Source organism: Carcharhinus amblyrhynchos, chromosome 14, assembly GCF_965287045.1.
Source record: "Carcharhinus amblyrhynchos chromosome 14, sCarAmb.v2.hapA, whole genome shotgun sequence".
In the NCBI taxonomy this organism is placed as follows: Eukaryota; Metazoa; Chordata; class Chondrichthyes; order Carcharhiniformes; family Carcharhinidae; genus Carcharhinus; species Carcharhinus amblyrhynchos.
The window spans coordinates 1,842,817-1,855,342 of record NC_137337.1 but is presented as its reverse complement, the minus strand read 5'-3'; the positions used below and the strand labels follow the sequence as shown (position 1 = coordinate 1,855,342).

Below are 12,526 nucleotides of genomic sequence, written 5' to 3'. Positions count from 1 at the left end.
TGTGGGGGGAATGATAAGCAAGTTTGCAGATGACACCAAGAGAATGGAAGGGTGGTTAATAGTGGAAAAGGAGGTTGTAGGTTACAGGAAGTTATAAATGGATGGTTCAAGGGCAGAGCAGTGACAGATGCTTTTAACCCTGATAAGTGTGAGGTGATGCACTTTGGAAGAAATAAAAAAAGAGTATTTAATGAATGGTAGGACATTAGGAAGCTCACTGGAGCAGATGGATCTTGAGGTAATTATTCACAGATCCCTGAATGCAGCAGAGCAGGTCAATAGGGTAGTTAAGAACGCATATGGGACACTTGCTTTTATCAGTCACGACATAGCATATAACAGCAAAGAGCTTATGTTGGAGGTTCACAGAATGTTGGTTAGGCCACAGCTGGAGCACTGTGCGCAGTTCTGGTCACCTCACTATTGGAAGGATGTAATTGCACGAGAAGGGGTAGAGAGGAGGTTCACCAAGATGCTACCTGGGATGGAGCATTTGAGCTATAAGGAGAGACTAGATAGGCTTGGATTGTTTTCTTTAGAGCAGAGAAGGCTGAGGGGGACGTGATTGAGGTGTAAAGATTATGAGGGGTATGGACAGGGTGACTAGAAAGCTGCTGTTCCCCTTGGTTGAGGGGTCAATCACGAGGGAGCATAATTTTAGGTATGGGGCAGGAAATTCAGAGGGGATTTGAGGAAAACCTTTTACACTCAACCGACGGTGGGAATCTAAAATGCACTGCCTGGAAAGGTAGTGGAGGCTGGAAACCTTACAATCTTTAAAAAGTATTTGGATGAACACTTGAAATACTATAACACTCAAATATGGGAGAAGCAGTGGAAAATGGGATTAGCGTGACTTTAGTAGTAGTTATTGTCAATGCAACCTCGGTGGGCCGAAGGACCTTCTCCAAGTTGTACGACTCTATGACACTATCAGGAACTTTTTATAAATCAGTGAAATTAATGAAAGAAACAGCAGATATATTTGCTTATGTTCTTGAGTGGATTGTGTGATCTTTGATCATGAGGTTTGGAATGGTGGAGGACAGACTTACGGAGATCAAGGCCTTATTTAAGGGAAACTTTGAAGAAGGAAAGTAACAAACGTTGGAGTGAGACCAAAAGCCTGAAAATAAAAGTACACCATGTACAGGACACATTGCCTCTTCCCTCACAGGCACGGCGCCTCAGCTACATCCAGAGCACTGAATCTCTATAACAGACTGGGTGCATTCAGCCATGCAGAATATTTTGCGTAGGGAAAAACCTCAAATGAAAGTGGAAGGGTGTAATGAAAAATTAGCTTTTCAGTACTGTGCTCGAACTAGGGAGTAAAGGAGGAAACAGAATAAAATTCAATCTTAGAAAGAGAATCCCTGTGAATTTTCCCTTCATTTAATTCCACATCAAATTTACTTCCGAATCTGCTTCCATCACCCTTTTAGGCAGGCCACTCAGATTACAATAAATCACTGCCTGAAACACAGTACAAGATGAGTGGCTGCAGTGACTAGGTTAATAAGTTTAAAAAAATAATTATTTTTAACATTGCAACAGAAATTGATTCTGTTGTAATTTATATTTAACTGAAAAGCTGAATTTATAATGGCCTGTGATTCAGGGCATTTTTTGCATTGCTAATTTGGAGTCTGTTTGTCAGGCTGTGATCAGGGACTTAAAGAGCTGCCAACTGGGGAGCTATGTAAAGAACTGAAAGAATGATTCACCAATCACATAGTTCAGGGATCAGGGCATACAGAGTAAGGGAGTTGGTTGGTGAGCTGGAAGCAATGTATTCTCTAACTTGTTTTACACATGGTGTGCATCCAATTCATTTAAATTCATATTTTTCTTGCACAGCTGAACGTGTGCAGTAACCCAGGTGCTGACTCGTGTGCAGCCTGCAGGGAACTTGCTGGTTTGTTCAACTCGAAGGGAACACAGGCTGTGGGGCTTTATTCTGTTTGCTAATTGCTTTATTTTTAAAAAGTCAAATTGACCTTTGAAAAAAAGTCAAGAAACAGTTCATATTTCTTCTGCACCGAAACAAGAAGAAAATCTCAGCACTATGCAATAAAAGATTTACTGTTTGCCAGGTTTTCATTGTTGATTATCAACACCGAAGGAAACAATGCAAGTCTGGAGGCTCGGAAACTGTCCGTTTCTCTAATTCAATATTAGAGCTCTGCAGCCATGCTGCTCAATGGGGAATACTGGTCCCCGAGGCTGCTATTTTCCATAATAAACACAAGAGCTGTTAGTTCCTACAACATGCGCAAGGGTTTCTAATCTCTATACTATATATTACAGAGAATAACATCCTCTTTGCATATTATAGGGAGTCCCCCCCAACACCTGGTGCTTTTGCTGTATAAGAAGTCTCACAACACCAGGTTAAAGTCCAACAAGTTTTATTTGGTAGCACAAGCTTTTGGAGTCACCTGAAGAAGCAGGGAGATTCCGAAAGCTTGCGCAACCAGTTAAACCTGTTGGACTTTAACCTGGTGTTGTGAGACTTCTTACTGTGCTTACCCCAGTCCAGTGCTGCATCTCCACATCATGGCTTTTGCTGTGAAGTGTGTTTCCAGAATCTGAGCAATGATCTACAGTGCAACTCTGCCCAATGATAAATAATATGAAGCTAACCTGCTCATACCAGCTCCGCCCTGGGGGCACATTGCGGTGCTGAAGAGTGGCACCACGTAATCCGACAGCCACAAGGATCTCCTAAAACAGGGGAAAATACATCAACCTTAAAAGAAAGTTGCCCATTTGAAAGAGAAGATGAACAACAACTCACATAGCATCTGTAATATAGCAAAGGGTCCCAAAGCACTTTAAAGTAGAATTATCAAACAAAACTACCAAATGTTACCTTCATGTTGTTCTCGTTCTTGTTGTGGTTGACTTTTACTGCGACAGAGAGCATGTTTGGACTCTCTGCACTAACACCCACAGAAACAGCAGCCTGTTTGGTCAAAGCACCCTCCTCAGATTGGTAGATTGTAGGTTCAAGCCATGGAGATGAAGACTTGCTGGGGAGTTTCACATCACCAGGGGGGCACATATTTTCAACCATTCCTGCCAAAGACAAGAGGACAGGCTGGGAAAACCAGAACTAAATTTCTCTGTCTAACAATGCCATAACTTGGAGTACTGTGTGCAGTTCTGGTCCCCACATTACAGGAAGGATGTGGAGGCTTTGGAGAGGGTGCAGAGGAGGTTTACCAGGATGTTGCCTGGTATGGAGGGGAGGTCCTATGAGGAGAGACTGAGGGATTTGGGGTTGTTTTCGCTGGAAAGAAGGCGGCTAAGAGGGGATCTTATTGAAACATATAAGATGATTAGAGGTTTAGATAGGGTGGACAGTGATAGCCTTTTTCCTCGGATGGAGAAAGCTAGCACGAGGGGGCATGGCTTTGAATTAAGGGGGGGTAGTTATAGGACGGATGTCAGGGGTAGGTTCTTTACCCAGAGGGTGGTGAGGGATTGGAATGCCCTGCCTGCTGCGGTTGTAAATGCGCCTAGTTTGGGGGCGTTTAAGAGATCCGAGGATAGGTTTATGGACGAAAGGGGATTGGTTTAGGTTAGTGGGTCATTGTTTTTTAACTGGTCGGCGCAACATCGTGGGCCGAAGGGCCTGTTCTGCGCTGTAATGTTCTATGTTCTATAACAATTGGCAGGTACAGGTAACCTTTCCTGAGTAGGCCCTTCAGGCTTATCATGCTGGAATAGCTCAAAGTATTTCTGTAGTCCACTGATTTTTATACAAACATTAGCAGTCATTCCATGTGAGAAATATCCGGAACGAGGTAACAGGATAATAAGCAGTTAGCTAATTTTAAGATAGTGTTCAACTGGGGAAGTCATGTCACCCAAACACCAGGTTAGTCTTTGAATAATGCCAAAGGATCTTGTAACACTTTTGCTCACTCGCTAGGTGTCCGAAGTGTTACTGAACAATCCACACCAAAGATTATTGTGATTGATGTGGGCATCCTTGGCTAGACCACATTTTTATTACCTGTTGTTAACTGCCCTTGAGAAGGTGGTGTTGAGAATCATGCATTATAAATGGAAAGAGGATTGTGGCTGTCTACTGCAGTGAGAGGCAGCACCTTCAGGAGAGGAGGGTCCTGTGCCCCAGTGGGAATCAGTACGTCCAGGAGAGGAGGGGGACCTGACCCCAGTGAGAGTCAGCACCTGGAGACAGAACGTAAATTGGATGGATTGAGCAGATGCCTGACTAAAGACACGGACAAAGTATCCTAGAGCAACAACACATTATTCCACACAGTAGTCAGACAGGAGTATTAGGTACAGAAGAGAGTCTTGAAACCGGAAAATAACTTCACAAGTTCATATCAGCAGCATTTTGTACAGTATACAATCACAACTTATTTACAGCTTGATCTCCTCCTTACCTTGGTGACGAAGGAAGACTTTGTTGGTCTGGAGACAGAAATAATGTTGATCGTCGAATCCCTGATATTTCCCCACAGTGAACAAGCTTCCATTTTCAATCTCTAACCAGAATTCACCATGGTTCTCAGCTAACAGCATGCCATCTTCACTCTGCAAGAAAACGCTTTGCTCACATTCAATCGTATCTCCATTCACATTGCCTTCTGATGGTAACTTTACAAGTGAGTGGATTCTTAGTCCACTGCTGAGGGCAGTTAAGAGGCAACCCACATTGATGTAGGACTGGAGTCACATATACGCCCAGAACAGATAAGGACAGCACATTTCTTTGCCTAAAAAGGACATTAGTGAATTAGTTGGGTTTTTATTACAATCCCATAACTCACAGTCACATTTGAGACCAGTTTCCTATTCCCATATTTTAATTGTACGGAATTCAAATTCTCAAGCACTGCGTGATAGGATTTGAAATCATAATCGCTGGATAACAAGTCCATTAAAGTATTTACTAATCCAACATGCTAGCCATTGGGAACTCACCCTGGGAGTAACCTTCATGCTCACAGGCACAGACTCTCACCTTGTTATCTGTGTGTATAGACACAAGCCCATGAGACACATTGAGAAGCACTGATAGGAAGCTCTGGCTATTCTTGCTCTGTTGTTCCACCTTCTTTTTACGTCGTGACCGATGGGCTGGGTCAATGCTTGAGCAAAACTGCAGCGTCTCCTCATCAGAACCGCTCTCGTCATCTATGGAGCACAGGGCAGGAGTGAGAGTCAGGTAATCATCTGGGCACATCATCTCCATGCTGCTGCTTTTCCCTCAAAAGGTAGGAAGGCAAAACGTGTCACGGCTCAGGCAGCATGTGAAACAGGAAAAAGGATGATACCAAAGTGGAAGCATTATTAACCTGCCCTTCTGTTTCTCATCATCACTCACCATTGTATTTCTAGCCTTGTCTGGTCTCATTACCCTACTGTTACATCACTCCCTTCTTTCCCTCTCAGCAGACTGTGGACATCCTTGGCTAGGCCACATTTTTACTGCCCTTGAGGTGGTGTTGAGAATCATGCATCAAAGGCAGCCATTTGGCCCATTGTGCTCAGGCCAGCTCATTGAAAGAGCTTTCGATTAGTCTCACTCCACTGTTCTTTCTCCATCGCCCTGTCACTTATTTCCCTTCAAGTATTTATCAAATCTACTATTGAAGGCTCCTTCTCAATCTGCTTCCAGTGCCCATTCAGGCTAAACATTCTAGATCACAAAAATCTTTCTTCTTACTCCCCATCTTTATACAGATTTTTATTCAATTATCTGAAATCAGAATGTCTTCTGATTATCAATCCTCCTGCCACTAGCATCAGTTACTCCCAATTCTCAATTTACAATGACCATCATCTATTAACCACTGGGAGAACAGTCTGAGCTTCTTTCAATGGCAGTATTATAGTGTAATTAGCAACGGCATACCATGTGCAGGATATGGAGACATGGAGCAAAACTGTCACTGCACTGGGAGACAGAGCACTCTGAAATACAGAATACAATCACATCCCACCCCCACACACACACACACACACACACACACAAAAACTACTGGTGCAAGTTTTCATTCACAATAATATGAAGGGCAGTGCAATACTGTACCATCCTGGAGGAGTGTTGACTTGAGTTGAGTAAGACTTTCTTTGCCGAATGCATTGATTAACTGGCTGGCCACAGACAGTCCAACCCCGTAAGTAACGTTTTCAACTGTCTCAACAGGAGACGGGGCAGCAGGCTCCCATAGCAACAAATCATTGTTTATTCTGTAAAAAGAGTAATGAAAAGCATATTAAAAAAATTATTTAGGGAAAGATAGAACTTGCATTAACACAGTGTCTTATCACATCCTCAGGATATCCCTAGACACTGCATAAGCAATGTATTTTGAAGTGTAGTCACTGTTGTGTGTCAAGAGGCAAGTTAATTTGTACACAGTATAAAGTGACATAAAAGTACTTCAAGATGATTTTGGTTGTGTTGATTGAGGATCTGAAGTTGCCTTCAAATGAAAAAAAACTTGCTCCTTACAAGAGTGTCATTGGATTTTAAACATCAACCAGAACAGAAAGATCACACATCAGTTTATTGGAAGGAGCTTGCCAGGGTAGAAATTGAGAGGTAGCACTGGCGAGAGAATCTAGAACATGGGGCACAGCCTCAGGATGTGGGAACAATCACTTAGGGCTGAATTAAATAGAATTTCTTTCACTCTAGGGATTGTAAATCTTTGAAATTGTCTACCCCAGAGACAGTGCTCCACCATCGCGTACATTTAAGGTTGAAATAGACATGTTTCTGGTCTTCCAAGGAATTGAGGGATACAGAGAAGGGTGGGAAAGTGGAATTGAGGCAGGAGATCAGCCATGAGGACACAATTGTGCACATCTGCTCCTGTCTCTTATGTTCAAAGTGTAGCACCTTTGACAGTGCAGCACCTCCGCAGCACTGAGATATGAGCTCAGGTCACAGGAGTAAAGCTTGAAATCACAGCCTTCTGACTCAAGTCACTGAGACGAGAATCGTAGTTATGGCACTAAACCAGTGATCCAGAGTTCAGATTCATGGTCCAGCAGAATGCAAGAATGTTAGTGTGAGAATTTATATCAGGTTTGAAAAATCTGGAACTTAGAGTTGGTATCAGTAAAAAAAAGTGACTATGGTGCTGACAAATTGGCGTTAAAAGCCAACTGGTTCACTGCTATTCTTGGGGAAGGAAACCTCCCTCAATTGGGATTTTATACACTTCCAACTTGATTGACTGGCTTAACTGCTTTAGTTTACTTGGGTTGGGCCTTGCCACATGTGGAGAATGAATAAATGTAAAATCGCTGTTTCCCAACATGAGGGATGGAGAATTGAGAAGCAAAAGTCAAAGCTAAAATTGCAACCTAGATTTGCTGTATTTAGAGTGGGAGAGAATTTAGACTCGCCTGTTATACACCTTCTCATAGAACGCCTTGTTTGGCAGTGTAAGGTTAACATTAGGTAACATCAATTCCAGCACGTAGTGGGAGGTGCTTATGGTTTTATCCTGGAATTGACCCATTTCGAACTGGTCCCCTGGCATCACCATCTGCAGAGAGCACACTGATCCAGTGAGACAAACAGCATCATGGCCCTATGGATCTATACCAGCTTCTAAATCACATCTGCTTCACAGACTATGTTGGCACGGTGTAATACCCATTTGCTGAGTGTCACTAGCTTCCTCATGTTACAAATTTACTTGTTTAAGACAACATACTGTGTTGATGTCAGTATTTCTAAATGTATCACAAATGCATGTACAACACTGCTATTAAAAATTTGAGAGATATTGTGATCGCTCATGCGTCCTTGCTTGTGAAGTAACCCTTCAAAGACGCTATCTCAAATTACCAAGCTCATTTAAAATGGGCACAGGGAAGCTGGTGCGTGAAATGGAAAATGTCAAACTGATGCAACAGGAATCATGCTTCTGAGGCACATTTAGGGACTCCATACTCTAAATTGTGCTGTACCTGCCCTGGGAGTGTTTGATGGGGACAGTGTAGAGGGAGCTTTACTCTGTATCTAACCCTGTGATGTACCTGTCCTGGGAGTGTTTGATGGGGGACAGTGTAGAGGGAGTTTTACTCTGTATCTAACCCCCTTTAAGTGCCTGAAATGTAAAGTGATTTATTCCCGAGCATGATTTCCTTCAACTCGATGAGTGAAAGATTGAATGCTCATAGTGACACTCACTGGAATTTAGCCTATGCCATAACAATCATATCAGTGATGGTAAATGACTTGATAAGATTAAGGTCTTTCCATTTCCCCAAAATATGTATGCAGAGTAGTGCTCTCACCTCCTCATTTTCATACATCACTCTTCGCGAGGAGAACGGCGAGGGTTCTTGCCTTCCCAAATCACAAACGTCCTTCAGGGAATGGTTTCCACCCTCTTCATCCTCCAGTAAATTACTCCCAGGTTCCTCCTCCTCTGTCGTTATTCGCTCCAAGATGGAATGCACTGCACTTGGATTCACCTTCAATACAACCCTAGTGACAAAAACCTCCATAGCATTAATACAAGCTGAACATGCATTCAATGTCAGTTGAACATTGTGGAAATAAGATGCAGATATAATGGTCTAAGACCTTGGGGGTGTGGCAAATTCCCAATAACTGCCGCATCCACTGCAAATCCCTGATCTTCAGTGTCACACAGAGCCTTCAGCTCTGCAATTCTTTCCCTACACTTAAAGACTACAGTCCATAAAATCTCTCTCTTTGGACAATGTCCTAATATATAGCTCCGTGTCAGATTTTTGTCTGGCAACCCCCTTGTTCAGTGCCTTGGTGATTCTTTGAATATGTTAAAAGTACTTTATATATGCATGTTGTTAAGAGTGTCCAGCTGCTTCAGCACAGTAAATAAAATCACAAGTAACATGTAATAGGGGAAGTTATTTGAGTGAGATGAAGTAGGGTGGTAGGTTTGAGCAGAGGCAGTCATGAAGCTCTTGAGCCAGGTCTTTGAAAATCTGCTGAGTTTTTCCAGTGTTTACTGAGGCTAGGAAAGGTAGCTCATGCACCTTTCTCTCTCCTTTCTTGCTTGGTGATCTTTAGCACAAACTGATTTTCTCAGTTAATAATGGTTGTCACGGCAGCAGTGATTGCTGCCTCACACCAGGGACCCAGTTTGATTCCTGCCTTGGATGACTGTCGGTGTGAAAATTGCATGTCCTCTGGTGTCCCTGCGTGGGTTTCCTCCGGATTCTCAAGTTTCCTCCCACAGTCCAAAGATGTGCAGGTTAGGTGGACTGGCCATGATAAATTACTCGTGTCCAAAAAGTGTAGTTAAGTGGAGTAGCCATGGTAAATGAGCAGGTTATGGGGATAGGGGAGGCCCTGCCTCTTTTGGAGAATCAGTGCACAGCTGACTGGTCGAATGGCCTCCTTTTGCTCTTTAGGGGTTCTATGGTAACGGAGGAAAGGAAAGGGGGATTAATCCGGTTCCAAATGGTAGAATCAGCAGGTTTTCAATTCTAACTAAGTTTTGAAAGCTATCTCCTCGTACTGGGCGGAAATAATTTGCAATTCCAGAGTTCCTTAGTATTTTACAGCCAATTAGGTACCTTTTGAGTGTACCCACAGGTGTGATGAGGGAAACATAGTGTTACCTGCCTTGGCCAATCAAATTTCCCGCTATCGGAAGTCGACATGTCTCCATCAGCACCGTGTGACACCTTAAAAAAGGTGAATGGTGGCATCGCAGGGTCTTCTTGGAATTTACCTGAGATAACGAGAAGGCCGTTAAGCATTCATATAATCCACAATAGCTATCAGTACAAAATCAAACCCTCACTAACATTCTCCTCCCTTCTGCTGAGTATGCTGCTAACAGCCCTCTTATTTCATCCAAGCAGCAAATGATGACAGACTGCGCAGATGTGGAACCATCACAGCCATGTCCAATCCCAGCACTAGGCCAAGGCCCTTCCCATAGGGATATCAGTTAACCATCAAATGCAGAAGTTCGGGGGAAAAACAAAATAGCAGGTGGGGGGTGGGAGGGACTGAAGATGAGGGGGAAAAGAACCTTCTTCTATCACCACAGGAAAACAACAATGCCTGGAGGGTACACCACGCAAAATAACTTGTTACTCTGTCAAGGTGCAGTTTGAACTTAGCCCAGCCCTTCTCACCAGTCCAGTAACATCACCTTCACCCCACAATGTAGAATTATATAAACGTAGGGGTGCTAAAGTAATAAAAGCCACAACTCACCAAGTAGTTCCTTAAAAGTGAGCTCCAGTTTAAGCTGCTCATGTGATAAACTCCCAAAGAATTCGGTCTTAAATTCTGCCTCGCTGAATTCCAAATGCAGTACCTCCTTTTGTAGTGACTTCTTGAACCAGGGTCCTCTTTCCTGGTCAGACCGAAGGTCTGGGATTGGGAAACGGATGGCCAGTTTGAACAAGGGCGTGGTGAGCTGCACAGATGTCCGCTGGTTAGCGGGTGAGGTAGAATCGTCGCGGAATACCTCGGTAAAGGCTCTCTGCTGCAACGGGAAGTACAGTAACATGATCATTGGAGGTTAATCACCTCATACGGAAGCTCTGCCTCATGGGGTTAAAAGTCAGACTGAGCCACACAGATCAGGAAGGTCCAGGTTTAAGCTGTGGTTTAGCTGGTCTCATTTTTGAAGAATTGTATTTCTATAGCTTGTTATACAGCCCTATGAAATCCCAAAATGCTCTATAGCCAATAAAGTCCTTTGGAAGCATTGTCGGAAATGGGACAGCCAATTTTGGCACCACAAGCTCCCACAGCCACAACGATAACGCCCTGATAATCTGTTTTAAGACCTCCGTAGAGATAAATATTAGCCAGTTACTGGAGAGAATTGCCTAGTCTCTAATAAGTAGTGTAGTGGGATCTATTCCACTCACCCAAAATGTGTCATCTGAAAGACAACACCTCCCGATAGTGTAGCACTCCCACAGTACTGCAATTAAACTGTCAGCTCTGGTCTTGGGAATGAGATGTGAACTATGACCTTCTAACTCAGATGAGCATGCTCCCACTGGCCAAGGCTGATATCAAAAGGATATAATTGGATAATTTAGGGAGGGAGGGAAAAAGGAGGTTCCTCTCTTACAACTACCCACCAACCCAGATCACTATCCTGTGTCCTCCAATAGCAGCTGAATGGCAAGGGAAGACAGAATTGGGTTTGGTTGGATTGGTCCTTGTGGTTGATTAACATTGCTAATGTTCACCATCCCTGCTCATCCATGGATAATAGTTACTTGGAAAAATTGGTAAGTAACACCATGTCAAAACATTGCCAGTGCTTTCAGTGGGAGAGGTGGATAGGTGGGTCAATGAGGGGGTGTCAGTGAGGTTAGGGTGGGGAGCTGGAGTGGCTGAGTGATGCTGCCTTATCTCTAACAGAACAGATAACAAATGAGACCAATGATCCCTGTAAGTTGTGCGGCCATGCAAAAATTCAAATACTCCTGTACTGCCTGTGCTCAAGCCGATCCCTTTAAGTTACGGGGTGCTCAGCTGTGCAAAAAAAGACAGGGGTTGGACACTTAAATAAATCACCTGCACACTCAAAAAATGAAGTGGAATGATGGAAGAGACTTGGTGCTTTTCAGTGTACAAATCCTTCCATTTCAAACGTCACTCCTGATCTTCCCGCCATCAGCTGCAAGGAGTATTGAGCGCAACAAGAGAATGACACGCTGGTAGAAGCTGTGTCCAAGACAGAGAGACAGTGGGAAAAATAAAGGCTCTTCATATCTCAGAACCTGAGAGGGAGCTGCATTAGCAAACCACAAATTCATCTGTTGTTACAGAGCAGCCTGGCTGTTGTGCTTTCTACTGGGGGAGTAGCACAGGTCAACACAAGGATAATGAAAATATTGAACAGGTCAGACAGCTGAGAGGAAAGAACAGGTTTCACATTTCAGGTTGATTGGCTTTTCATCAGAATAGCCATGTAAATAATCACCAACAAAATAATGAAACAACTCTGCAGAAAATCCATTCATCTTCACATTTCCACTACTTACCTCTGGCTTATTGTCTGCAGACATCCACATTCCCTCAGTGGAGGGCAAGAGAAACCATCCTAAACTTTGGGAGTTAGGTTCAGTGCAAATAGTCCACTGAAGCAAGTTATGCTCAATCCCATTTTATTATCCTGAAATCACTGGATTTCTGGAAATCCCATCAACTTTTGCCCAATTATTTTAATCTCATAGGTTTTTGATAAACCTGGGACAAAATTCCAATTGCTCAATCATTAGCATCAAGATACAAAAGTAGACGGGATTCTGATGGTTATTCCAAAAATGCCATCGTCTAACAGCACTTACCAGGCTGATGTGCTTGTTAAAGGAGGTGTACATATGTGATGCCATCATTTCAGTTGTCACAAGTTTCTGAGGCTGCAATAATGAGTTGAGCCTGTCCACAATGCTGATGTCCAATTCGGATTGAATTAGACTGAGCTCAATCTGCAGCTCAGCCTTTGGTGATAGTGAAGTCAGTCTACCTTGGCTGCCCTGAGAA

General features: G+C 43.3%; 1 protein-coding gene across 3 annotated transcripts in view; it reads right to left on the bottom strand.

The window, feature by feature from the left end:
* The window catches only part of atg2b (autophagy related 2B), an 81,093-nt gene that overhangs the window by 32,300 nt on the left and 36,267 nt on the right, over positions 1 to 12,526 (bottom strand). For all 3 annotated transcript variants that reach the window (XM_080202148.1, XM_080202149.1, XM_080202150.1), the window contains 10 exons: positions 12,331 to 12,519; positions 10,229 to 10,502; positions 9,626 to 9,734; positions 8,305 to 8,497; positions 7,405 to 7,547; positions 6,077 to 6,237; positions 5,006 to 5,178; positions 4,425 to 4,575; positions 2,876 to 3,081; positions 2,647 to 2,727 (listed from right to left, as the gene is read on the bottom strand). In XM_080202148.1, coding sequence (XP_080058274.1) covers positions 2,647 to 2,727; positions 2,876 to 3,081; positions 4,425 to 4,575; positions 5,006 to 5,178; positions 6,077 to 6,237; positions 7,405 to 7,547; positions 8,305 to 8,497; positions 9,626 to 9,734; positions 10,229 to 10,502; positions 12,331 to 12,519 — 1,680 coding nt within the window. The remainder of the gene's footprint in view (positions 1 to 2,646; positions 2,728 to 2,875; positions 3,082 to 4,424; positions 4,576 to 5,005; positions 5,179 to 6,076; positions 6,238 to 7,404; positions 7,548 to 8,304; positions 8,498 to 9,625; positions 9,735 to 10,228; positions 10,503 to 12,330; positions 12,520 to 12,526) is intronic.